This window comes from Diceros bicornis, chromosome 1, assembly GCF_020826845.1.
Source record: "Diceros bicornis minor isolate mBicDic1 chromosome 1, mDicBic1.mat.cur, whole genome shotgun sequence".
NCBI lineage: Eukaryota > Metazoa > Chordata > Mammalia > Perissodactyla > Rhinocerotidae > Diceros > Diceros bicornis.
In genome coordinates this window covers 51,860,674-51,887,392 of record NC_080740.1, presented here as the reverse complement: position 1 = coordinate 51,887,392, position 26,719 = coordinate 51,860,674, and the positions used below count along the sequence as shown (strand labels likewise).

The 26,719-nt window shown below is 37.3% G+C and overlaps 1 protein-coding gene across 4 annotated transcripts in view; it reads right to left on the bottom strand.

Annotated features, from left to right (window-relative positions):
* Nucleotides 1-24,609, bottom strand: part of RAD50 (RAD50 double strand break repair protein) — a 68,968-nt gene extending 44,359 nt beyond the window's left edge. For 3 of the 4 annotated variants that reach the window (XR_009219886.1, XM_058540271.1, XM_058540294.1), the window contains exons 1-8: nucleotides 24,191-24,609; nucleotides 22,226-22,309; nucleotides 12,918-13,069; nucleotides 9,716-9,901; nucleotides 9,164-9,368; nucleotides 2,353-2,481; nucleotides 1,948-2,113; nucleotides 321-514 (exon numbers count right to left, since the gene is read on the bottom strand). Coding sequence is in view for 3 of the 4 variants with exons in the window: in XM_058540271.1 (XP_058396254.1) it covers nucleotides 321-514; nucleotides 1,948-2,113; nucleotides 2,353-2,481; nucleotides 9,164-9,368; nucleotides 9,716-9,901; nucleotides 12,918-13,069; nucleotides 22,226-22,309; nucleotides 24,191-24,319 (1,245 nt within the window). In the remaining variant the exon portion in view is untranslated. The remainder of the gene's footprint in view (nucleotides 1-320; nucleotides 515-1,947; nucleotides 2,114-2,352; nucleotides 2,482-9,163; nucleotides 9,369-9,715; nucleotides 9,902-12,917; nucleotides 13,070-22,225; nucleotides 22,310-24,190) is intronic. The other variant, XM_058540281.1, reaches the window with a different exon arrangement.
* Between the last annotated feature and the right edge of the window lie 2,110 nt (nucleotides 24,610-26,719).

Below are 26,719 nucleotides of genomic sequence, written 5' to 3'. Positions count from 1 at the left end.
AAAGTAACACATGCACACTGAGGAAAATATGGAAAAGTATAAAAAAATGTAATGACCATCACCCAGAGATAATCATTATTAACTCTGAGCAAACTTTTTCTTTATGATTAGCTTTAAAAAGGAATTTTACTTACATAAAAAACATAGGTCCGTATTTTCTTCCTATTTTTATCCTTATAAACTTTACAGTTTTCCTTCCTTTTTTCTACCTTGTAGCAGATTCTATCCTAACACTAATCCAAAAATATGACAATAAGGTCCATCCAAAAATTAAAACAATTCAACTAGAGAATCTCACACAAACAAAAGAAAATATTTACCGTCAGTTGCCTGGCAGTTTCTGCTTCCCTTTCTTGCCTCTCTCTCACAAGTTTGTGAAAATTTTTAATTTGTCTTTCACTGAATGGTCCACGCTCAAAGCCATCTAATTCTAATTGTGTTGCCAAAGATTGAATTAATGAATCTCTAGCTCTGATATGTTCTTGATGGCGATCTGCTTGTAGCTGTAGACGACCTTTAAAAAACACAAACATAAGAATTCCTTTTTTCCCCTGATTTTTTAAAAAATCGAGATAATTTAACATTCACATGCAATTGTAACAAATAATACTCCAAGATCTCTTATATCCTTTGCCCAGTTTCCTCTAATGATAACTGTGGTATTGTGATATAATAAGAAATACATATTTGGTTTTTGTCCTCAGTTCCTGGCACAAAGTTCCTAAAACTCTTAGAATTTCTGAGTGACAGGGGTGAGAGGAGTGTCTTTTGTTATTCATTATAAGTCCCTTTCAACCATACCTGAGTTTATTCTAATGAGGTGACTCTTAGAGGATGGGAACTGGTTGTCAGAGGAACGAACTATGTGAATTGAGAGTAGAAACTTTCGATACCCCACCTGCCCAACTCTGGGGAGGGGCTGAAGATTGAGTTCAATCTACCCATGGCCAGTGATTTAATCAATCATGCCTATATAACAGAACTCCCATAAAAACCCTAAAGGACAGCGTTCAGAGAACTTTCAGTTGACGAACACATCAAGGTGCTGGGTGAGTGCCTCACATGGAGAGGGCATGGAAGCTCAATGTCCCTTCCCCATACCTTGCCCTATGCATCTCTTCCATCTGGCTATTCCTGAGCTTTATCCTTTATAATAAACTGGTTATAGTAAGTGTTTCTCTGAGTTCTATTGAACCTGAAGAAGGGGTTGTGGGAACCCCTGAATTTATAGCCAGTGGGTCAGAAGTATAGGTGACAGATAACCTAGGACTTACGATCGGCATCTGAAGTAGGGGGCAGTCTCGTGGGACTGAGCTCTTACTCTGTGGGGTCTGACTAACTCTGGACAGTTAGTGTTGGAAGTGAAATAAATTACAGGACACCCAGTCAGTGTCCATTGAGAATTGGAGAATTGCTTCTTGGTGTGAAAAAACCCACACATCTGGTGTCAGAATAGTTGTGAGTAGAAAAACAGTGTTTTCTTTTAGTAACATTTTGCAAAACTATAGTGTAATACCATAACCAGGATATTGACATTGACATAATCCATCTATCTTATTCAGACTTCCCCAGTTTTACTTGTACCCGTGTGTGTACTAGACTCTATCTAATTTTATTAACTGTGTAGGTGCATATATCCACCATGACAGTCAAGATACTGAACAGTTCCAATACCACAAGAATCCCTCTTGTTGCTTTTATTACCATAACCACATTAACTTTCCTTCTGCCCCTCCTCTTACTCAGTAACCCTGGCAATCACTTATCTGTTGGTTTCTATTCCTAAAATTTTGGCATTTCAAAACTGTTAAATAAATGGAAACACACTGTATAAAATCTTTTGAGATTGGCTTTTTTCATTCAGCATTATTCTCTGCAGATTCATCACTCATGCAGAAAATGCACACTATTATAATAGGAAAAAAGACAATAAACACTTTGTCCTACCCTGTTCAACAAGTAGTTCTGATTTTTCTTGATTGAGAAGCCTACATTCTTTGTTTAATTTTTCCACTTCACGCTGACAGTCTACCAATCTCCTTTCTTTCTCCCTTACTGTTCTCTGGTGATTGTGATATAAATCATTTAGTTGCTCATCAGTCCCTTGAAAAACCTGTGTAGAATCAAGATAAGGAGCTTTAATAAGGAAGTTATCAGAAGGTATCACTCTGAGGTACAAAATATGAACTAAAGCTTATTCAATGTCCTTCCTTTTAACATATATATGCAAGTAACACAAACATCAATATTTGTATGTTTTTTTCAAAATATGAGTAGCAAAATGGATTCAAATGAGGTTCATTACAATCACCTCAAAACTTTGAAGTAGAACAAAATTCTACCACCACAAACCTTTTCCATTTTCTGTTCCAGTTCACTATTATCTTTCTCCATTTGCTTCTTTCGGCTATCCAAGGCTTTAATTTCATTGTCAAGTCTCATTATTTTGGAGAGATTTTGATCAATTTCTTTTAGACGATTCTGAAAATAAACACTCAACATATATAAAATTCACTAAAATTTTCACTGCAGATGAATGAAGAAAAATAAGATGTCCCAGGGCCAAGCACTTAGTAAACGTGATCTCATTTAATGCTAACAACACTATAAAGAGGGCACAGAGAAACAGAGGATCAGAGACATTAAGTAACTTGCCCAACTCCTCACAGCTAGTAAAGAAAAGCAGGGATTAAACTCCACTTCTAACTCCAAAGCCCATGCCCTGCCCTCAACACTTCCCACAAGTCATTCATTCATTGGGTACTTAGAGCCACATTACGTAAAGTACCACATTTTAAGAACTTAATCTTTAAAAGGCTAACTATTTAATGTATATAAATAAAAAAAATCAGAACTACTGAGTGGGCTAAAAACTCACGGTGAGTCATCAGCACATTCTGAGCCTACAGACAAATTTACATGTACTTTGATTCAAAGTTTGCTCACTCATAGAGGACTCTGAACAAGTGAAGTGTGACAAAAGATCTCAGTGGCCTGCTTCCAGGGACAGCTGGTTGTCTCTACTCCTAGGAATGAGTGTGACCTGGCTCACAGTATTCTCCTCTTGGATGATGCTGGAGATACTCTTCCAGTGTTTGCCTCTATGATTCCAAGGCTGATCAATTCTTCTTCTAAGGCATTTTTAGAACCTAATTTTTAAACTAACACATTGTTAGAGTGCTTAGATATCAATTATAAGCTTTCATAGCTGCACCAAAATGCATCCTCAACTTTAATGTCATCTAATAAAATTATAATACTCTATCTCGTGATTTGTACATTAATGAGCAGCATGTAATCACCATAAAAGTAGGAATTTTGTTTACTTTGTTCACTAATGTATCCCCAGCACATGTAATACGTGTTCAGTATGTTAGCTGAAAGAACGAGAGATCTGACAAAAGTAATTTTACCAATAGTAACAGTTTTATAGCTATCATTCATTGATTGCCTACTATATTGCAGACACTGTACTAGGTGCTGCTGTACACTCTCTCTAATCCTTGAGACTACATGCTAAGTAGGAGACTTGGAAGACTTGTAAAAAGCCACATACTTAACAATGAGAGAGAAGATCGGTAGGTAGGGTGGTATAATGTTTAAGACCGCAGGCTCTGGGGGGCTAGAACAATTGGACTTCTGTATGCAAAAAAGTAAACCTCAAAATTACCTCACACCGTGTTCAAAAATCAACCTAACATGGAGCATATACTTAAATATAAGAACTCACACTATAAAACTTCAAGGAGAAAACACAGAAGAAAATCTTTGTGACCTTGGGCCAGGCAAAGATTTCCTAAATAGGAAAAAAAAAGCACAAACTATAACAGAAAAAATTGATAAACTGGACTTCACCAAAATTAAAAACTCTTGCCCTTTGAAAAGCAGTTAAGAAAATATTTGCAAAACACATATCTGATAAGGGCTTGTATCCAGATATATAAAGAACTCTTACACCTCAATAATGAGAAGACAAAAAAAAAACCCTTGAAAATAGGCAAAAGATTTGAATAGACATTTTAGCAAAGAAGATATTCAGACAGCAAACACATAAAAAGACACTCAACATCCATAAACAATACGAAAATGCAAATTAAAACCACAATGAAAAAAAGAAACACTTATAGATACTACCACACATGTACCACAATGGCTAAAATAAAAAAGACTAACAATACTAAGTGTTAATGAAGATGCAGAGCAACTGCACTCTTATACGTTGTTGGTAGGACTATGAAATGGTACGGCCACTTTGAAAAATAGTCCGTCAGCTCATAAGGTTAAACATACACTTACCATACAACCTAGCAACTCCACTTCTAGGGAGTTAACCAAGAGAGATGAAAACATATCTTCAAACAAAGACCTGTATACAAAAGTTAGCAGCAATTTTATTTGTAATAGCTGAAAGCTGGAAACAACCTAATGTCCATCAACCAGGGAATGGATGAACAAATTGCAATATATCAAAACAACAGAATACCCTCAGCAATAAACAAGAATGAACTACTCACACATGCAACAACACAGATAAAATAAAAAGCATTATTCTAAAGAGCCAGACACAAAGGTTACGTAACGTACGATTCCATTTATGTGACATTCTGGGAAAGGCAAAATTGTAATGACAGAAAACAAATTAGTGGTTACCAAAAGCTGGCAGCGAGGGAGGGGATTGACTACAAAAGACTTGAGAGAACTTTTTGGGGTGATGGAAGTATTCTATATCTTGATTGTAGTGGTGGTTATGCTGTCTGCATTTGTCCAAACTCACTGAACTATATACTTTAAAAAGGGTGGCTTTTTATATGTAAGTTATACTTCAATAAACCTGATGTTAAAAAAAAACAGTATGGGCTTAGGAATCACAGAGGCCTGCACTCAAAGCCTGGCTTTACCCCTTACTTTCAATGTGAACACCTGTGCCTCAGTTTCTTGCCTATAAAAGCTCATAGGGTTACTATGGGGCTTACACAACACATTTTAAGGCACTTTTAATCAGTGACTGGCATACAGTAGGCCCTCAGTGAATGGGACCATTCACATCACTTGTGAAAAAAATGCTGTGTTCAGAAAATATCTTTTGAACAGTCTAACAAAGAGAACTGGATTGATTCTTAAGAGCACTGAATATTAACACCTCAGCTATGATACTCTACTTCTCAGCAACTTCTTGGCTTCTATCACTGTTTCCACACACTCTTGGTGCTTTAACATTATCTGGGCTTGGATCTTTTGTGACATCTCTAGTTGCTTCATTCCTTACATTCAGCCAGTCATCAGATACTGGGGATTCCTTCCTTGATATCTGTGTTTTGGCTCAATTCCCAGACCACACAACCTAGTAAAAGGAGCTAAGACAAAGACAATAAAAAATATAGCAGAGTGTTTAAAGCTTAGGTGTTAGTGTAAAATGAGACAAAAGAATAAGGCAATTGGGCTATCAAGTATACAAGGACTGTGAACTTGTGTGTGGGAGAGTAAATAAGAGGGCCAGAGGGTTTTTTGAACTTGAAAACATATTTCTCAAGCAATTTCCACTGAAGGCAAGAAACGAAAACAGGCCTAAGTGGGCCAAGGTCAGGACAGGATGTGGTGGGATGGGAATAAAGTAGTTTATAAAAGAGGTCCTGAAGATGGAGGGAGTTTGTAAAAACGGGAAAGCATGAATTATAGTGCAGTATTGAAATGAAGCTGTCTTCTGAACAGCTGCTGGGAAGGTGATTTGACCCAAACTTTATGTTGACTTCCATGAAGAGAAGAATCCTCATATATCAGAGCTAAAAAAGGACTTTGGAAATCATCCACTTAATAACTAAACCACCTGCTATGTGCCAGGCACTGGGCTAGGCTGGGAAGATAGAGAGAATAAGATTAAACCCTTGGAGAACTAGTCAAAATTAAAGATAAATATAGAAATATACAACACCTCAATGTTTGCTACAGCCTTGGTTAGAATCCTGGCACCACTCAATAAATACCAGGTATTGTCACTTAGCCCTACCTTGACATTATTTCCTATACATATGCTCCATTTCAACTATATGGATTTCCTTGATCGTGTTCAAAGACAGCTTGCATTTTACTGTCCTTATGTCTCTAATTACCTACCCATTTATGGTCAACAAAATCATACCCCAAATTCAGTCCTATGAAATCCTCTCTGGCCACTTCATATAGAAATTCTCTTCCTTCCTCCTCAGAGTTCTTACAGCTCGTCTTTTTTTTTTTTTTTTTGCCTTACGTGTGCTTGTCATCTTTCCAACCAGGCTGCTCTTGAAGAATATAAAATGTGTTCCAATACTGGTAATTACAATATCTATACATAGTTATCAGGACAACTTGTCCTAAAATATAACATACTTTGTCACTCTTTTGTCTACTGAACTAAATTCTAAACCCATTAGCTCCCCATAATCTGACCGCAATTCTTCTCTCTCACTCTGTTTACCCTGATTTACTTAACCCAGGTTCCTCCTCACACTCCTGTTTTGATAAGCTTGTATGTGTGAATATATACATATATACACATGAATGTTTGTTTACACATATGTATTGTATATATGCAAAAAAACCCTGCTGTAGGATATATCTGGGAGGTTAGAGATGAGGAGTGGGAAGAGCATCTCTTACATTTCAACTAATATTCTTCTATAATTTTTTTCATTGTGAGCATATATTATGTTTAAAAGAAAAAATACAAAACAAAATAAACATACATAAAATACCTTCTAGTCGCCATGTGATTTTTCCCCATTCTTTAAGGCCCAGCTCAGCTTGAAGGCCTCCTCCCTTGAAGGTCTTGTGATAGATTTCTATTCAAGGTCATCACTTTTTTAAACAGCTTTATTGAGAGATAATGCACATACCATACAATTCACCCGTTTAAAGTGTACAATTCAACATTTTTACAGTATACTCACAGAGTTGTGCAACCATCACCATAATCTATTCTTAGGACATTTTCAACTTCCAAAAAGAACCCCTATACCCATTAGCATTCATTCCTCTCTACCCCTCCTACTACAGGTGATCACTAATCTATTTTCTGTCTCTACAGATTTGCCTATCCTGGACATTTCAAATAAATGGAAGCATACAATATGTTGTCTTTTGTGATTGGCTTCTTTCACTTAACATGTTTTCAAGGTTCTTGCCTGTTGTAGCATGTATCAGAACTTCATTTCTTTTTACAGCTGAATAATATTTCAGTGCATGGCTATGCCACATTTTATTGATCAGTTAGTTAATGGACATTTGAGGTGTTTCCATTTTGGAGCTATTATGAATAATACTGCTGTGAACATTTCTATACAAGTTTTTGTGTAGCCGTATGTTTTCGTCTCTCATGGGTATAAGATACTTAGGAGTAAAATTAATGGGTCATATGGTAACTCTATTCTTAACATTTTGAGGAACTGCTGAACTGTTTTCCAAAGTGGCTTGGGGCCGGCCTGGTGGCATAGTGGTTGAATTTGTGCCCTCTGCTTCAGCGCCCCGGGGGTTCGCAAGTTCAGATCCCAAGTGCAGACCTACACACAGCTCATCAAGCCATGCTGTGGCAGCATCCCACATACAAAGCAGAGGAAGACTGGCGCAGATGTTAGCTCAAGGACAATCTTCCTCAAGCAAAAAGAGGAAGACTGGCAACAGATGTTAGCTCAGGGACAATCTTCCTCACCAAAAAACAACAACAACTACAAAAAAACCAAAGTGGCTACACAATTTTACATTCCCATCAGCATGCATGAGAGTTCCAATTTCTCCACATCCTCATCAACACTTACTGTCTTTTTGCTTTATAGTCATTTTTGTGAGGGTGAAGTGATATTTCATTGTGGTTTTGATTTGCATTTTCCTGATGAATAATGATGTCGAGCATCTTTTCATGTGCTTATTCAACACACACATATCTTCTTTGGAGAAAAGCTGTTCAGATCCTTTGCCCATTTTCAAATTGTGGTGTTTGTTTATTTTTTACTATTGAGTCATAAGAGTTCTTTATATATTCCCGATAAAAGTCCCTTATCAGATACACGACTTGCAAATATTTTCTCCCATTCTGTGGGTTGTTTTTTCACTTTCTTGATGGTATAGTTTGCAGAACAAAGTTTTTTATTTTGATGAAAGTACAATTTATCTATTTTTTCTTTTCTCACTTGTGCTACAGTCATCATCTTTTAGCTCCTAAAGAACCTATATTCTAAACTATATCATTTGTGTAGCTCTTCAATTTACTTCTCTGTTGTCCTATCTTTTACAAGTTTCCTTGTTTCTCCAACTAGATTTTAAGTTCTTTAAAAGTAAGGTCTAAATCTTCGGCTTCCTTATTCCCAAGAGCACCTGGCACAGTGCTATGCACAAAACAATAAACATCCACTAAAGGATGTATTAATATCAATGGACACTGGGACAGAAATAAAACCAAAGCTTTTCTAGTTTACAATTCAAAGATCTATACCAGTATTTATAGGTTTTAAAAAACCAAATTAATACTTTTTAAAGGCTTAAAAAAAAATCTTCTACCTGAAACCTAGAAAATAGCCATTTTCAAGAACGTTCTTACTTATTTAGACTAGGAATACATTAAGGGCAAGGATGCTGTTGTAGTCCTCCTTGTACCTGTAGCCCCAAGCATGGTATACCCTGGCACACAGGGAACATTCAATAAATGCTTGTGAAATGAATGAATGGGATTTCTTTAAGGTCTTCCTTATAAACCACAAAGTTCAGAAAGCTATACTCATTTGCAAATATATCAACACGTTATGCATCAATTCCAAATTTTGTGCAATGTCAAGAACATCCTGTAAATTATAAAAATTCTTCAGAAATATCTGTCAATTAAAAAAAGAATCTCCTAAAGAATACAGAACTGTAAGGTTGGGTCATTACTCTAATATTTAACAAGTAGTGATCTACATTACTAATTTACTATGATGCTACAAATTTATTTATTCGCAAATCCAAGCTCTTTGGGCAACTTTAAGACTAACCATCTAATAGAGACCTAAGACATTAACCATAATATGATATAGTCTCTGATAATTTTTTCAAGAAATATATATACCATTCAAATTTACATAAAAATAAAGTGATTTAGGGGTGAGTGCTACCATGATAAAAGGTGACCTTCTCCTTGGCAAACAAGAAATCAAATTACCTTCAATGGCTCAAGTTCATTTTCATAGGATTTGACAATTTCCTTTGAAGATGTTAACTGGGCTTCTTTACTAGTAATCTGATCTCGAATCTCACAAGCTTTTTCCTTATTTTGCTTCAGATATTTGAGTTCGGTTTGACATTCTTTTACTTTCTGACCTTGTGTCTGACGTACCTGCCGAAGTGTTTCCAAGGCTTTAATGTACCTTTGAAGATATTAAATAAAAATCAAGTTTCTGGCTAAGTAAATTATAGTATATTCAAACAATGGAATAGAATGCCGTCATTAAGATTACATTTAGAAAGAATGTTTAATAACTTAGAAAATGCTTATGACATAATGGTAAGTGAAAAATTTACATATTTACTGTCAACCAGGTAAATAAAGATGCATAGAAAGGAAGTATACCCACTGGTTGCCACTGGATGAGAGGTAGTATTTGATGACTTTTTTTGCTTTAAAATTTTTTTCTGTTTAAAAAAAGAAGCATCTGAATTGTAACTATGGCTCAATAACCTAATGGGCTACAAAGTCTAATTAAAGGTTACAAACCTTGTTGCTGAAAAAATTTCATCAAATTTTTGCTTCAAAGCCTTTCCTTCACTTAAAGGCCAATTAGACTCTTCTTGGTGACAGAAAATGACATTATTTAGCACAGACTTGGAAACCCCAAGAGAACTTATCATCTCTCGGTCAATTTCTGCACACTTAGAGCTGAGACTGACCTTTTCGCCATGCCTATAGAAAATGAAAATCAAGAATTTATGTAAAATTACCTCCAGCTATACCTATTTTATTTCTTAATCAGTCCTTCACTCTGTACTTGACAAAAAAAAAGAAAAAAAAAATCCCCTCAACCATCCCGTTACAATAGCGTCCTCATGCTAAAAAGTATAACTCTTAAACAATTTAACAGTTCACTGATGAAAAAGTATGTAAAATGAGGTAGTACAGGAAAAGATGTCAGAATTTTTTTTTTACATATTTGGACTTTTAAATATAATAATTTAAAATATTTATAGACAATGCATAGAGGAAAATAAACTATCTTCCATCCCCAGAACTTAAAAATAAGGAAAATAAAAGACTTAAAAGAATAAAACAAAACATGATGATCCATAGCAGACAGGCAAAGCTGCCTTAAACTAATATTTAAGACTGTGTAGTTTAGACAAGGGGTTGTTCAGTAACAGATACACACTAAAAGGAGAGTAAAAGCAAACCTTAATGGTGTTCATCTAAGCAAATCCAGGGAGGATTCTTAATCAGTAGACCTCAAGTTCTAGGGTCACAATGACAACAATCCAATAGAGAGAACTGCCTGAGGGTTTTTTAACTGAGTTTCCTACATGATTATATTAAGAGCCAGGAGCATCCTTGCCCTTGGATTCCAAGAGATCGCACAGTTTCTTTCATCAGAAGGACAAATTCATCATTTTCTGTCTTATAATCTGTCCAGTATCTGTTAATAACTAGATTAGGTGGGCAGAGGCAGTGGTCTGTCTTTACTGTCATTTATATATTGCAGTATGTATTCTGAAAATATTACACCAAATGTACTGACAACGTTTCGTAGGAGGATAGAATGGACACAGACAGACCAGGACGTTATCACATTAGACCAAGGAAAGATGATGGTAGCCTGAATTAAAACGGTCATAGAGATGAAGAGAAACAGACTCAAGGAAGGTGTCAAGATACACTTAGATTCTTGGCTTATGTCACTGGATGGATGGGGGTGTCATTTATTGAGATGAGGAGCTCTGCAAAAGGATCAGGTTGCAGAAGGTTTTTTAAGGGGAGTCAAGGGGAAAGGTACATGATATTGGTTTTGAACCTGCTGAATCTGAGGTGTCTTTGCAACAACTGGTAGAATATGAGAGAGACAGTTGGGTACACGGGTCTGGAAACAGAGATCTGGTCTGGAGACATAAATCTGTGAGCCACCTACAAATACACAGCAATTCGAGCAATGGATATAAATGAGATTATCTAGGAAGAGAAAATAGAGCAAAAACAGGAGAGGATCTAGGGCTGAGCCTGTGGAACTCCAGCGTTTATTAGCTGGGTAGGATGTGGCTGTAAGGGAGAGAAAGAGGGAACAGTGTTGTGTCAGGTCATGGAAGTCCAAAAAAAATTTTCAAGTAAGAAGTGATTAACAGCTACCATTTATTGACTTGTAGTACATAGAACAATAGCCTGCCAAGATATCTACATTCTAATCCCTGGAATTTGTGAATGTGTTAGGTTACATGGCAAAGGAGAATTAAGGTTGCAGATGAAATTAAAGTTGCTCAACATCTGAATTTAAATAGAGAGATTATCCTAGATTATTTGGGTTGGGCAAAGGTAATTACAAAGGTCCTTAAATGTGGGAGAGAGAGGCAGAAGAGGAGGTGAGAGTGATAAGATGTGAGAACTCTGCCCACTGTTGTTGGCTTTGAAGATGAAGGAAGAGGTCTATGAGTCAAGGAATGTGGGTGGCTCTAAAAGATGGAAGGGGCAAGGAACAGATTTTCCACTGAAGCCTCCAGAAAGGAACATAGCCCTGCCAACACCTTGATTTTAAGCCAGTGACACCCAATTTGGACTTCTAAACTATAAAATTGTAAGACAATAAATTCGTGTTGTTTTAAGCCACTAAGTTTGTGGTTTGTTATAGCAGTCACTGAAAACTACTTCAGGAGCTCTTACTACATATTAAGCATTTTATATGTATTAGTTCAATCCTTCCAACATCTTTCTAAGATATGAACAGTGATAATGAATCCCTATTTTACAAATGAGAAAAACAGAGGCTTGCTATGAGGTCTATTTTGTATAGCAATAGCATTATCCTAATTAATACAGAGGTTATTTCTGACCTTAGTTGGAGCTGTTTCAGTAGAGGAATGGGGCTAGAGGAGGAATGAGGAGGAAGTGAAGAAATGGAGACAGTGAATATCAACTACTCTTTTGAGAAGATTGGCTGTAAAGGGGAAGATGGAAATAGACAGTAACTGGAGTGGAATGAAATCTGAGGGTGTGGGAGAGACGTGAGTGTGTTTAAAAGCCAATGAAAAGAACCCACTTAAGAAGCCAATAGCTAGTATAGTGCCTCGAGCACATAATAGGTGCTAAACATTATAGGTTAAATAAAGGAATTATTTAATTAGTTTAACAAATAAATAAATAAATGAAAGGTAGGGGGTAAGGTGATAGTTAAGTAATTTGCCCAAAAAGGATAAAGCTTGAATCCAGGGCAGCCTAATTCCAAAATCCACATCCATTAGAAGATGATACCCGCCTCTAACAGAACGATAACAGTTGAAAGGGACAAATTATTACTCTTTCCTACTTGTTTACTTCTCATCTCACCCATCCCTACACATGATACTAGCATTCTTCATTCATCCAATCTGTGTCTGACGAATTATGTACCTTCAATTCATCAACTGTTCATAAATTACTCAAAGGAATGAAGCATTATCACTTAATCTTTAATAGGATCATTCTGTTTAACTGATAAATAGTATCAAATAAAAAATTAAATGTTGACAGTGGGTGAGGCTTTGCATGTGTAGGGGCAGGGAGTATACAGGAACTCTACTATTTTGTTCAGTTTGGCTGAGAACCTGAAACTGCTCTAAAAAATAAAGTCTGGTAAAAAAAATTAATATACTCCCCTAAAATAAAGTAGTAGGAAAAAACCATAGTCTTATAGACCTAAAAGACAGAAAATGAACAGATATCCAAATATAAAATAAACACCTACTTTGTTCTAGTAATGACTCCTTCCAGGGTTTTAAATTCCGTCTTTTTGCTTTTCTGAGTACACACCATAGATCTCTGCACAGCTACAAGTTCTCCATTGACATCACGAAACTGCAGACGAATCTGGGCTCTAACATCTGTTTCTTGAGCAACCTTTGAAGGTAAATAGGGAAAAATGATGCTACTTTAACAGCATCAGAATGTTAGTTCTGAAAGAAAAGATATAAGCAACTTACTTACGAAAAATGAGAGAACAAAAAAAAAGAAAAACTTAAACATCCAAAATAAGTGACATTTTTACATGCTATTCAAAATACAGGACGAAAAGAATACTGTTTAACTGATTTGCTAAAATTGTATTATATTATCTACCTCTGTTATTCAGCATCATTAGGAGATCAGGTATGTGGATTTTACAAATAAATGAATTTTATCTTCTTAAGTACCAAATGTGTTTTTTAAAATACTTTTTAAAACAATCACAAGCTTACAGAAAAGTAGAAATACAGTATACATAACTTTTTCCCCCTAAACCACTTGAGAGCATTTACTGATCTAATGTCCCATTGTCAGTATTTCCTACAAAACAAGGACATTTTCACCATAAAAATCAGTAAATTGAGAGTGATATATTACTAACATATAGTCTTCAGATACCCATTCAAGTTTTGCCAGTTGTTCTAATATGTCCTTTACAACAAAAGGATCCAGTTCAGAATTACACATTGTACAGAATTACACACAGCGGTCATGTCTCTTTAGTTTCTTTCAGTCTGGAACAGTTCCTCAGATTTTCCTTGACATTCGTGACTGATAATTTTGAAAATTACAGAACATTATTTTATAGAGTGTCTCTCAAAATTTGGGTTTATCTAATATTTCCTCATGACTAGAATAAGATTATGCCTCTTTGGCAAGAATCTTACAGAAGCGATGATGTGGCTCCTTTCATTGCATCTTATAAGATGGGACATGATTTCAATTTGTCTCATTACTGGGGATGTTAACTTCAATCTCTTGCTAAAAGTGGTACCTGCCAGGCTTCTCCATCATAAAGTTATTTTTTCTACTTTGTTCTTAACATATATTTGGGGGAGAGATACATTGAGACTATTAGACAATAGAGATATATTGAGCCAGACAAGGACAATACAAAGAAGGAAAATTACAGGCCAATATCATTGATGACCATAGATACAAAAATCCTCAACAAAATATTGGCAAACTGAATATAGCACTACATTAAAAAGATCATGCACCATGATCAAGTGGGATTTATATCAGGAACACAGGAACAGTTCAACATCCGCAAATCAGTCAATGTGATACACCACATCAACAGAACGAGGAATAAAAACCATATGATCATCTCAATAGATGCAAAGAAAGCATTTGACAAGATCCAACATCCATTTATGATAAAAACTCTCAACAAAATGGGTATAGAAGGAAAGTACCTCAACATAATAAAGGCCATATATGACAAACCCACAGCCAACATCATACTCAACAAGGAAAAAGTGAAAGCCATCCCTCTGAGAACAGGAACAAGACAAGGGTACCCACTCTCGCCACCCTTATTCAACATACTAATGGAGGTTTTGGCCAGAGCAATTAGGAAAGAAAAAGGAATAAAAGGAACCCAAACAGGCAATGAAGACGTGAAACTCTCCCTGTTTGCAGAAGACTTGATTTTATACATAGAAAACCCTAAAGAATCCATCGGAAAACTTTTAGAAACAATCGACAACTACAGCAAAGTTGCAGGGTACAAAATCAACTTAACAAAAATCAGTTGCGTTTCCGTACTCTAATAACGAACTAACACAAAGCGAACTCAAGAATACAATCCGGATCATTTACAATCACAACAAAAAGAATAAAATATCTAGCAATAAATTTAATCAAGAAGTGAAAGACCTATACAATGAAAACTATAATACATTATTGAAAGAAATCGATGATGACATAAAGAAATGGAAAGATATCCCATGCACATGGATTGGAAGAATAAACACAGTTAAGATGTCCATACTACCTAAATCAATCTACAGATTCATTGCTATCCCAATCAGAATCCCAGTGACATTCTTCACGGAAATAGAACAAAGAATCCTAAAATTCATATGGGGCAACAAAAGACCCCCAATAGCTAAAGCAATCCTGAGAAAAAAGAACAAAGCTAAAGGCATCACAATCCCTGACTTCAAAATATACTACAAAGCTATAATAATCAAAACAGCACGGTACTGGTACAAAAACAGACACACAGATCAATGGAACAGAATTTAAAGCCCAGAAATAAAACCACACATCTATGGATAGCTAATCTTTGACAAAGGAGCTAAGAACATACAATGGAGAAAGGAAAGTCTCTTCAACAAATGGTGCTGGGAAAACTGGACAGCCACATGCAAAAAAAATGAAAGCAGACTATTATTATCTTTTGCCATACACAAAAATTAACTGAAAATGGATCAAAGACTTGAAGGTATCTTTGACCTGAAACTATAAAACTCCTAGAAGAAAATATAGGCAGTACACTCTTTTGACATCGGTCTTAGAGGGACAAAGGCAACAAAAGAAAAAATAAACAAGTGGGACTTCATCAGACTAAAGAGCTTCTGCAAGACAAAGGAAATCAGGATCAAAATGAAAAGACAACCCACCAGCTGAGAGAAAATATTTGCAAATCATATATCCACCAAGGGGTTAATTTCCATAATATTTAAAGAACTCACACAACTGAACAAACAACCTGATCAAAAAATGGGCAGAAAATAGGAACAGACATTTTTCCAATGAAGATATACAGATGGCCAATAGGCACATGAAAAGATGTTCAACATCACTACTCGTCAGGGAGATGCAAATCAAAACTACGCTAAGATATCACCTTACACTCATTAGAATGGCTATAATCACCACGAGAAAAAACAACAAATGTTGGAGAGGTTGTGGAGAAAAGGGAACCCTCATCCATTGCTAGTGGGAATGCCAACTGGTGCAGCCTCTATGGAAAACAGTATGGAGATTCCTCAAAATATTAAAAATAGAAATACCTTATGATCCAGCTATCCCACTACTGGGTATTTATCCAAAGAACTTGAAATCAACAACCCAAAGAGGTTTATGCACGCCTATGTTCATTGCAGCATTATTCACTATAGCCAAGACATGGAAGCAACCCAAGTGTCCATCAACTGATGACTGAATAAAGAAGATGTGAGATATACATATGTACACAATGGAATACTACTCAGCCATAAAAAAAGACAAAATCATTCCATTTGCAACAACATGGATGGACCTGGAGGGTATTATGTTAAGTGAAATAAGCCAGAAAAAGAAAGACAAACACTGTACAATTTTGCTCATATGTGGAAGATAAACTAACAGACAGACAGAGAGAACAGTTTGGTTCTTACCAGGGGGAGTGGGTCAGGGGTGGGCACAAGGGGTGAAAGGGCATATTTATGTGGTGACTGACATATATAATAACGTACAACTGAAATTTCACAATGTTATAAACTATTATGACATCAATTAAAAAAAAATAGGATAGCTGGGCAGTTGGACAAGTTGGCCCAAAGGAAAAAAAAAAAAAAAAGACAACAAACAACAAGGTTGGCGAGTATGTGGAGAAAAGGGAACCCTTGTGTAATGTTGGTGGGAATGTAAATTAGTACAGCCGCTATGGAAAACAGTATGGAGGTTCCTCAAAAACTTAAAAATAGAACTACTATATTATCCAGCAATTCCACTTCTAGGTTTTTATCCAAAGAAAACATAAACACTAATTCGAAAAGATATATGCACCTCTGTGTTCACTGCAGCATTATTTACAAAAGCCAAGATATGGGAGCAACCTAAGTGTCCATGGGTAGATGAATGAACAAAGAAGATGTGGTGTGTGTGTACACACACACACACATAGAACATTACTCAGCCATATAAAAGAAACGAAGGGGCCGGCCTGGTCACGTAGTGGTTAAGTGTGTGCGCTCTGCTTGAGCGTCCCGGGGTTCCCAGGTTCGAATCCTGGGTGTAGACCGACATATTGCTCATCAACCCATGCTGTGGCGGCATCCCACATACAAAATAGAGAAAGATGGGCACAGCTGTTAGCTCAGAGCCAATCTTCCTCAACAAAAAGGAGGAAGTTTGGCAACAGATGGTAGCTCAGGGCCAATCTTCCTCACCAAAAAAAAAAGAGTATTAGAGACTGAGAAGGGTGAGTAAGGTGTCCATGGGTGGGGAATGGGGAAGTGATCCAGCATGGGAATTCAGAGCCCAAGCAGAATGGGAAAACATCCATGTGAGGGGGCCAGTACGAGGAATTAGAGCCAAGCAGGGTGAGGAGGGATTGCACATAAGGGTGGAGTCAGTCCAGCATAGGGTATTGGAGCCCTAGTGCAGTGAGGGGAGGTTCATTAAATACAGGAGGATTGATCAAATAGGTAAATATATTAAGAATATAATCAATTCCTTCTTTCCCAATCCTTTCATTGTATTTACCAGGCAAACCCCTAACCTTGATTAAATCCAACTTTCCAACTTACTCAGTGCTTGCCATTGAACGGCGGAACAAGCCTGAAGAAACACAACCGTGACTGTTCTCCCTATAAATTTTCACCCAAAAACCTCAAGTGACCTCCCTGACACTGTTTTGTAACCCTATAACACTTCCTTAATCAATTTACTCTCTGAGATAAAAACTACTTTTCTAGCCTCAATCAACCACTTCTCCCACCCTCAACCAATGATTTCACTTCTTTTTTCCACTGAGAATAGAAACAATCAAAAGAGAACTTAGTCATTCTCTCACCGCTAAATTTACCAATTAGATACTCTGCCTGCCATCCTCTTAAAATGGATAAACAGTGCATGTTCCTATTAACTCCTTCAGTTGAGCAATGAATCCTATCTCTTCTTGCCTACTCAAGGATTTTGCTCTGCAATTATCCCCTCTCCTGTATCAATTTTTCCTTCTATCCAGGGTCATTCCTATCAGTCTATAAATGTTCTAGTATCTCCCACTTTCAAAAACACAACATATGGGAGCAATATGGGATAAAGAAACAGCAGAGGAAATAAGCATCCAGGTAATTTACAGTATCAGCCAGAAGCAAAAAAAAAAAAAAAGAACTGATGAGATGCAGACAACAGAGAAATGAGCTTCTGAGGGTTCAGATTAATTGAGGAGACACAAATGAAGTCAGAGGAAGGATGAGAAGGACTGAGGTAGGCAAAAGTTTGAAAGACACAGAGGAGAAAGGGAGCGAAGTTAGGCAAATGGAGCAACATGGAAATCAAAGTTCCTAAGAAGACAGAAACAACAAAAGATAGGTAAGAAAGATTGGTGAGAAGCACCAGAAAAACTCAGGGGTTGAACACAAGGTAAACAGTACTAGATGCAAGGAAAAATTAAAACAGAGAAAAGGAAAGACAAGAGAAGCTGAAGATATGAGGATGAGAGGAATTGAAACGATGAGAAGACATAGGAAATTGGGAAAACTGAGGGGATGTGGGCAATTCAGGTGAGGGGAATGGCTCCACCCACAGAAGCAGGTGAGTGACTCAGGAGAGAAGAGCTGATAAAACAGTGTGAGTGGGAGCTCAGAACTGGGAAATGCGAGCAGCCGAAAAGTGGGTAGTAAATGAAGAGAGCTAAACCATCAAGGCCATAAGAACCACAGGGAGGACATGAGCAGACAGATGAGAAAAACAGCTCTAAAAAGATAAAAGCATTTGGAAAAGCAAGTGGGTGACAGATTGAGCTTGGCAGAGATACTAGAGCATCAATTAACATGGAAACATCCAGAAAATAAAAAAATAATAAAACCACAACAAAACAAAAACAATATCCAACAAAACTCTCCTTGATCCTGCAAACCTTTTCAGCTACTGCACCCTGTGTCTTTTATGGCAAAACTCGTAAAACAATTCTATGCATTTCACTTTCTTAGCTCCTGTTTTCTCAGATTACTAAAACTGGTTTTGTCAAGATCACTGATGGCCTCCACATAGCCAAGCCTTCCCCTTACTTGAGCTGTCAACATATTTGACACAGTTGATGACCCCTTCCTTCTTGTAACACTTTATTCTCTTGTCTTCCAAGACACCACTTTCCCAGTTTTCCTTATTATATTAGTTGTTCTTTTAGCATCTTTTGCTGGCTCCTCCTCCATGTTCCTATTTCTAAATGCTGATATGCTCTAGGTTCAAGTGTTGCATCTCTTTGTTCACTCCTTGTGTGATCCCATCAGGCTTTAAAACTAACTATCTATAACTAACATCAATGATTCTTAATTTTCTTTCTCTAGCTCAAAACTCTCCCCTGGACATACTTCTATTTGCCTACTGGATATCTCCTTTGGGTATCTAACACACATCCCAAATTTATATGTTTAAACCAGAGCCACCCAAATCTCCTTTTCCAGTTTCTCCATGATAATAAACAGCAACACTATTTTATCTAGTTGCTCAAGTCAAGAAACTTGGAGTTATGCTTGATGCTTCTACTTCTCTCATATGCCATTATCCAAACCATTAGCTAATCTGTTGGTTCTACCTTTAAATTACATCCCAAATATAAGCATTTCTCACCATTTCTACCACTACCACCTTAATCAAACCACCAATATTTCTCACCTGGATTATCACAAAATCCCCTTTATTAGTCTCTGCCCTTCTACCCTTGCCATCTACAAACAGTCTTCTCTCAGCAGCCAGACTGATCGCCTTAAAATATAGATCATGCCCTTTTCCTGCTTAAACTCTTCCAATAGATTCTTATTTAAATAAGAATACCACCCAAGGTCCTACAGGATCTAGTCCATTCTATCTTTCCAACTTAATTTTCTACCAGTCTTCCCCCTGCTGTTTTGCTCCTCCTTGTGGTTCTTTGAACACACCCAGCATCATCCTACCTCAGGAACTTTGCATTTAGTACTAATACTGGCTGGAATGTTCTTCCCCCAGATTTTGAATGACTCACTCCTTCTTGAATGAATGAATATTTAAAAGATAACTCTGGCTGCTGTGTGAAAAAGAGAGAACTTTTGTGACTACTACAACAGTTCAAAGGGAAGAGGGCGGTGGCTTGGACCAGGAACAGAGCAGTGAAGATGGAATGAAGGGACAAATTCTGGACATATTTTAGAAGAGTAGCTAAGAATTACTTAAGAATTAGAAACAGGGTGAGATGAAAGAATCAATCAAAGGATGTTCTGGCATAAGCAAATGTTTGGATGATGATATCATTTATTAAGTTGGAGAGTACTGAAGTAGTTAACAGGCTTGAGAATGTGAGACGGTTGGAGGCACAGGGAACCAAGAGTTCTGTTTTGAACATGTTAAATTTGAGATGCCATTAAATATCCAAACAGCTGGACATATATGTCTAGAGTTTAGCAAAGAAGTTAGGGTTAAATATACAAATTTGGGAGTCATCAACATATAACCAGTAATTAAAGCCATGAGACTCAATGAGATTACCCAAGAAAAGTTGGACAAAAGTAGACTCAGCAAAGGAGACTAAGGTGTGGCCAGTGAAAAAGGAGGTATGAGATTACAGTGTCATGGAAGCCAAGGGAGCAATGTTTTTTAAAAAGGGAATAACTAACTATATCAAATCTGGTGAGAAGTAACTGAGAATTAGAAAATGACCACTTTATCTAGCAACATGGAGATTACTGGTGACCTTGCAAGGACCGTTTTAATGAGGAAAAAAAAGAAAATCTGAACAGAGTAGGCTGAGGAAAAAATGGGAAGCAATGAAGTGAAGACAATGAGTACATATAACTCTTGTGAATTTTGCTATAAACTGGAACAAAGAGGTAGTAGCCAGAGGGTGATATGGAGTAAAAGGAGAGTTTTTTGTTTGTTTGTCTGTAGATTGGAGCTACTAGAGCATCTTTATATGCTTATGTGAATGATTCTATAGAGAGAGAAACTGCTAATGCAGGAGCAAGAAGAACCAATTGAAAAGCAAAATGCTTGAGCTGACAAAAGCGACTGACTGCATCCAGCCTCCAAGAGGAGTTGGTTGACCTTTAGATGATACAATAAACAATGTACCCTTAATACAGGAGAGAAAACAGATAGTATAGGTACATATGCAGGGTAGTTTGGTAGATTTTATGATTGGAAAATGAGGGACTTTTCATCTGATTCCTCCTATTTTCTCAATAAAGTACAAGGCAAGATCGTCAATTAAGTAGAGTAGATCGTAGGTTTAAGGAGAGAGAAGGTGTGAAATAGTCATTGTAGACAGGGCTCAGTAAACATACTAAATGACTTTACTCTTTCTAAGAGGAAGATTAATAAACATTTTCATAATCACAGAGTAATATTTAGTCACATAAAAGTAGAAACAACTTAAATGACCATCAACAGGGAGTCAGATAAATAAACTACAGAATATAAACTCAAAGGAATACCATCTAGTAATTAAAAATAATGAAATAAAAGTGTAAATATACGTATTAACATACCTACAGTATGTCACTAAATAAATACTTGATTTGTAAAATGGTATAAAATTCTATTGATGTGTTAAAATATTTATGTGAGAGTATTTACATCCACACACAGATACGTTTTTATAAACACAGGAAAAAAACTGGAAGAAATATTGTATGAACTCTTAAGTGGGGGCTGGGAGGGTATTGAATTATGAAAGGCATATGACCCCACTATAGATATATGGAAGAAGAAAAACCTATAGGCCAAAATATGTATAGAACATTCTATGTACTTCACACACATTAACAGTATAAACACCATAATTCAAACAAAGATTCATACACAAAGACTTTCATCACAGTACATTTTAATGTACCATGGTACATAATAATGAAAAACATGGTAGATTTTAATGAAAAACTAAAAGCAATCTAAATGTAAGAAAATTATGCAATTATTAAAAATGTTCATAAAAGGTTATATATTTTAAGTGGGAAATATTTCAGACATACAAAAAACTATAAAGATTAAAAGAAGCACCCACATACCAAACACCCAGATTAAGAATTTAATATAGTTTTTTAATGACATGGGACTTTATGATAATGTTAAGTGGAAAAAACTCTCAGAATACAAAATTAGTATGACTTCAGCTATGTAAGACAGTATGTAAAAGAGAAGAAAATACATGAAAAAGTCTACATTGGTTGTCACTGGGTGCTAAGATTTTCATATTTCTTTCTACTTTTCCATTGCCAGGTTTTCTACAATAAGCTATTATCACTTCCATAATTTTAAAAATTTTATTTTAAAAATACAAAATTTTACTAGCACCATTACCTTGGGATCATGAACAAATGTATTTCCTTTGGTTCCAGGAGGGAAATCTCCAGTGCAAATATATTTTAGACATTCAATGATGGTCTAAAGAAATAGAAAATTATATTATTTAGTTACAAGAAAACCACAGAAGTTTATCATAAAATGTTAATTCATTAAAAAATATTATTTACCATAGAGACTATAAGCGATACAGATAAAATGTGACATTACAAAACCTGTAATGTAGTTATGATTAAGTGTTAAAAAAATTCTCCACTTCCGACTAAAACCCTTTAAACTAACTTAACAACAATGGCTGGCTAATGTAAAACAGCAACCATAGTTGATAACACTGTACTGTATAACTGAAACTTGCTGAAAGTAGAACTTAAATGTTCTCAGCAAAAAAAAAAGATAAATATGTGAGGTGATGGATGTGTTAATTAACTAGATGGGGGAATCCTTTCACAATGTATACGTATATCTAATCACACGATGTATACTTTAAATATCTTACAATTTTATATGTCAATTATACCTCAATAAAGCTGAAATTTTTAAAAAAGTAAAGAAAAAAACAAACCAAAACCCAATGGCTAATAGTTACACAGAAACTATATGCCAGGTATCGTACTAACCACTTTTACAAACATAACCATTTAATTCTCAGTTCATCCCAGGCTGTAGAAACTATTTTTATCTCCATTTTATAAATGGGAAAACTAAGGCATAGAGCATTTAGGTCGCTCTTGTTCAGTTACACAGCTAATAAATGGTGAAGCAAAAAATTTGCATTCAGGGGTCGGCCCAGTGGCGCAAGCAGTTAAGTGAGGGCACTCCGCTGTGGCAGCCTGGGGTTTGCAGGTTCGGAACCCCGGGAGCACACCAATGCACCGCTTGTCAAGCCATGCTGTGGCAGCAGCCCATATAAAGTAGAAGAAGATGGGCTCGGATGTTAGCCCAGGGCCAGTCTTCCTCAGCAAATAGAGGATTGGCAGATGTTAGCTCAGGGCTGGTCTTCCTCACACACACACAAAAAATTTGTATTCAGGCAGCTAGTACTCATAAGCACTAATCTCCCTTCCAGTAGAGCACTGAACACAATGCTAGGTACATAACAGGCACTCAATAAATAACATTTTTACATAAACAAAAGTACTTAGGAGTCTGGCATTCAACTCTCAACACTAAACCTAATCTCTTTCTGGATGCTTCATTCACTCTACTCCCTGTTACACTGATAGCGCCTTGCTTTTTCTCAAGGAACCGTTTCAGACCAGACATCCTCTTGACTATACTTTTCCCGTAACTGCATGCCATTCCAGGGCCCAACTCAAATTTCTAAATGTTCCCAGGGCTTTAAAAAGTCAGTTATAAGTTGTGTTCCAATCTTTTATTTTGATGAAGTAAGAGCATCCTAACAACAAAATACAGTGTTCCAATTTAAGCCCTACCGCATCAGTTTCATTTTAAAATTAAGCCATTTATTTCCCATCTATTACGCTTAGACAGTCTGCATACTTAGAAACTTTTCTTAGGCAGTCACATATTTATCATATTTTATAACTACTTAAGAAAGTACTGTATTGGGACAACTACCAGGAAGTGCTATACTTTGGGAGCAAGGAGTGTTAAAAACCAGCAACGCAGACAAAAAGGTTTCCTGGAGGACTGTGAGCTCGCTGAGCGGGCGCGGCGATAGCTCCAGGTCTCAACCAAATCCTGTCCACTAGACAGGCCTGGACACCCGTATGAGACTGGGTCTAGTCTACTCCTAAGGTCGCTGTGGCCTGAAAGCCAAATCAGGCCACGCCGCGAGAGCCCCGGAATCTCCCGGAGGCCCAGGCACTTCCTGGGCCCCAAGAGCGGAACCAGAGGGACGCCTCTCCTCCTAATGGGAGTTCTGACCTCTCCAGATATTTTATTTTCCAGATTCGTTAGATGTGGCGACCCGTAAACTGAAGGCGGCTACTCAGGACTTACCGTCTTCCCCGCCCCATTGGGTCCAACCAAAATTGTGAGGGGGCTGAAGAAAGTGATAATTTGCTTATCTTTGTCCTCTATTCCAAAACTCCGCACGCCCAGAATGCTCATCTTTTCGATCCGGGACATGTTTGCAAATGTTTCTTTTCTCAACACCAGAGGCCTAGAGCCCGGGGCCCAGCAAGGTTTAGCAGTTAGGACGGAGCACGGCAAGCGCGGGGCCTGAAGACTCGCGAGTTCCGGGTCGGGAGGCTCCCGGTGGGAGCGAAGGCTCGGGCTGGAACCCTTCCTCCCACACTGGCTTCCTTCCCGGCTGGTGGGCGAGAGTGGGGGCGGGGAGTGAGCCGGGGCTGCCCCGGGGAAACAGAGAACACAGGCCGAAGGACCCCGCGACCCTGCCCACTCACAGATTCCCGCCTCGGCTGCCCCGCAGGTCACATGGGTCGCTACGGCCTACGTGCATTTACGCCGCAAGCCCGGGGCACGCCGGGAAGTCGGAGGCCCGCGGTGCGCGCGCAGCTCTGGCTTCCGGGAGCAGTGTGCCTGTAGAGTCGGCTGTCAGGTCTTTTTGTTGTTGGGTGCCGATTCCCGGCTCCTTGCTGGGGGGCCGGGCAGCACCGAGAGGCACTAACTGTAAGGACAAAGACTTGGGACGGACAGCAGTTCTCAAAGTGTGATCCTGGGACTTCTGGAATGGAAAGGGGGTGCGGTGTCCACTAATATCAAAACTGTTTTTCTAACCATACTAAGAAATTACTTGCCCCTTTCACTCATTCGCTCCCTAATGTAGTGTTTTCCAGTGATCGCATGACGTGTGTTGACGCCATTGCAATGATGGCTAATGGAATGTGTGCTTGTATATTCCAGTGGTTTAAAAAAAGCTCAATTTTAATTTCTAGTTGAGTAAGTATTGATAGTTATAACTCATATAAAAGCTCTTTGGAGTCCTCGGTGATTTTTAAGAGTAGAGAGATGTTTAAGACCAAAAGTTTGGGAACTGCTGTTGTAGACCAAAAGCCAAATACTGTTATAAAACTATAAAATGTTATGCAAATATGATGTGAAGAAAATCCACTCCTTTAAGTACCGCCACGAGATAGGAATAGACACCTTTAAAATAAGAGAAAGATTCGGTTATGCAAAATGAATAATAAGAGGTCCACTCTACACCATAGTGCCTATAGTTAACAATACTATATGGTATCGGGTACTTAAAAATCTGCTAAGAGGGCCGGCCCTGTGGCTTAGCGGTTAAGTGCACGCGCTCCGCTACTGGCGGCCTGGGTTCCGATCCCCGGCGTGCACCCATGCACCGCTTCTCAGGCCATGCTGAGGCCGCGTCCCACATATAGCAACTAGAAGGATGTGCAGCTATGACATACAACTATCTACTGGGGCTTTGGGGGGAAAAAAAAAATCTGCTGAGAGTAGATCTTGTGTTAACTGTTCTTATCACAAAAAAGTACAAAAAAGAGGGTGAGAGGAAAATTTTGGAGGTGATGGATGTGCCAATGGCACTGATTGTGATGATGGTTTCACTGGTGTATACTCATCTCCAAAGTCATCAAGTTGTGTACATTATGTACATCTTTTCCATGTCAAAAAAAAGTAAAATAAGGGAAAGAGAAATTACCTTTCTCAAAAATGACCGAGAATATTGCTTTTTGGAAGCCATCTTAATGGAGGGATATCACATACCTATAGGAAAAATTACAAAACAGTAGTGGAAGACGTTAAGATAAAAACAAACAAAAACTTTGGGTTACTGAGACAGAAAAATGTAGGAAATGCTCTCCAATCATACAATCCTAAGACAATCATTTACCGAACTTAATACATAAACTAAAAAATTTTATATGTCAAAAGATGCAAGTAGGGAAGGCCAGTGAGTAGTCTCTTGCTGTACCAAGTATGAAAACATGAAAGCGTCAGTTATTACAATACATATTTTAAATCACCAATGGAGCAAAACATTGAATTTACACAGTAATGCTTTATGTGACAAATGAAATGTAATAAAACAATGGAAAAAGATTAAAGCCCATTTTGTAAAGTCAGGTTTATTTAATTTGCATACTGTAAAATTCACCCTTTTCCAGGGTACAGTTCCATGAGTTTTGACAAATGTAAACAGTTGTGTAACCACCAAGACCATCCCCCACCATTTAAATAAATGCTTGGATACTTGATATCAGTAGAAAAAAAATGCAAATCTATACACTATTTTACTTATCATTCTAAGTTCTGGGTAGAGGAAGATCTAGATATTTCTGAAAGCAATAAAAGAAAAGTCCAGAAATGTAATTACTCCCACTTCTAAAGGAGAATTTTATGACTCAAAGTAACACAAGAAATTACCAATGACTGGGACAACCAGACATTATATATCTCCTGCTGTGATCTTACTATGAATACCCAACATTATCTGTTATGCAGTTTGGTTTAAAAAAGAAAAAAGTTTAATTTGAATCTAATCACACCTTTAGATTTAACTTCCAGTTCACAGGCATTAAGGATTAAGCTAATAAT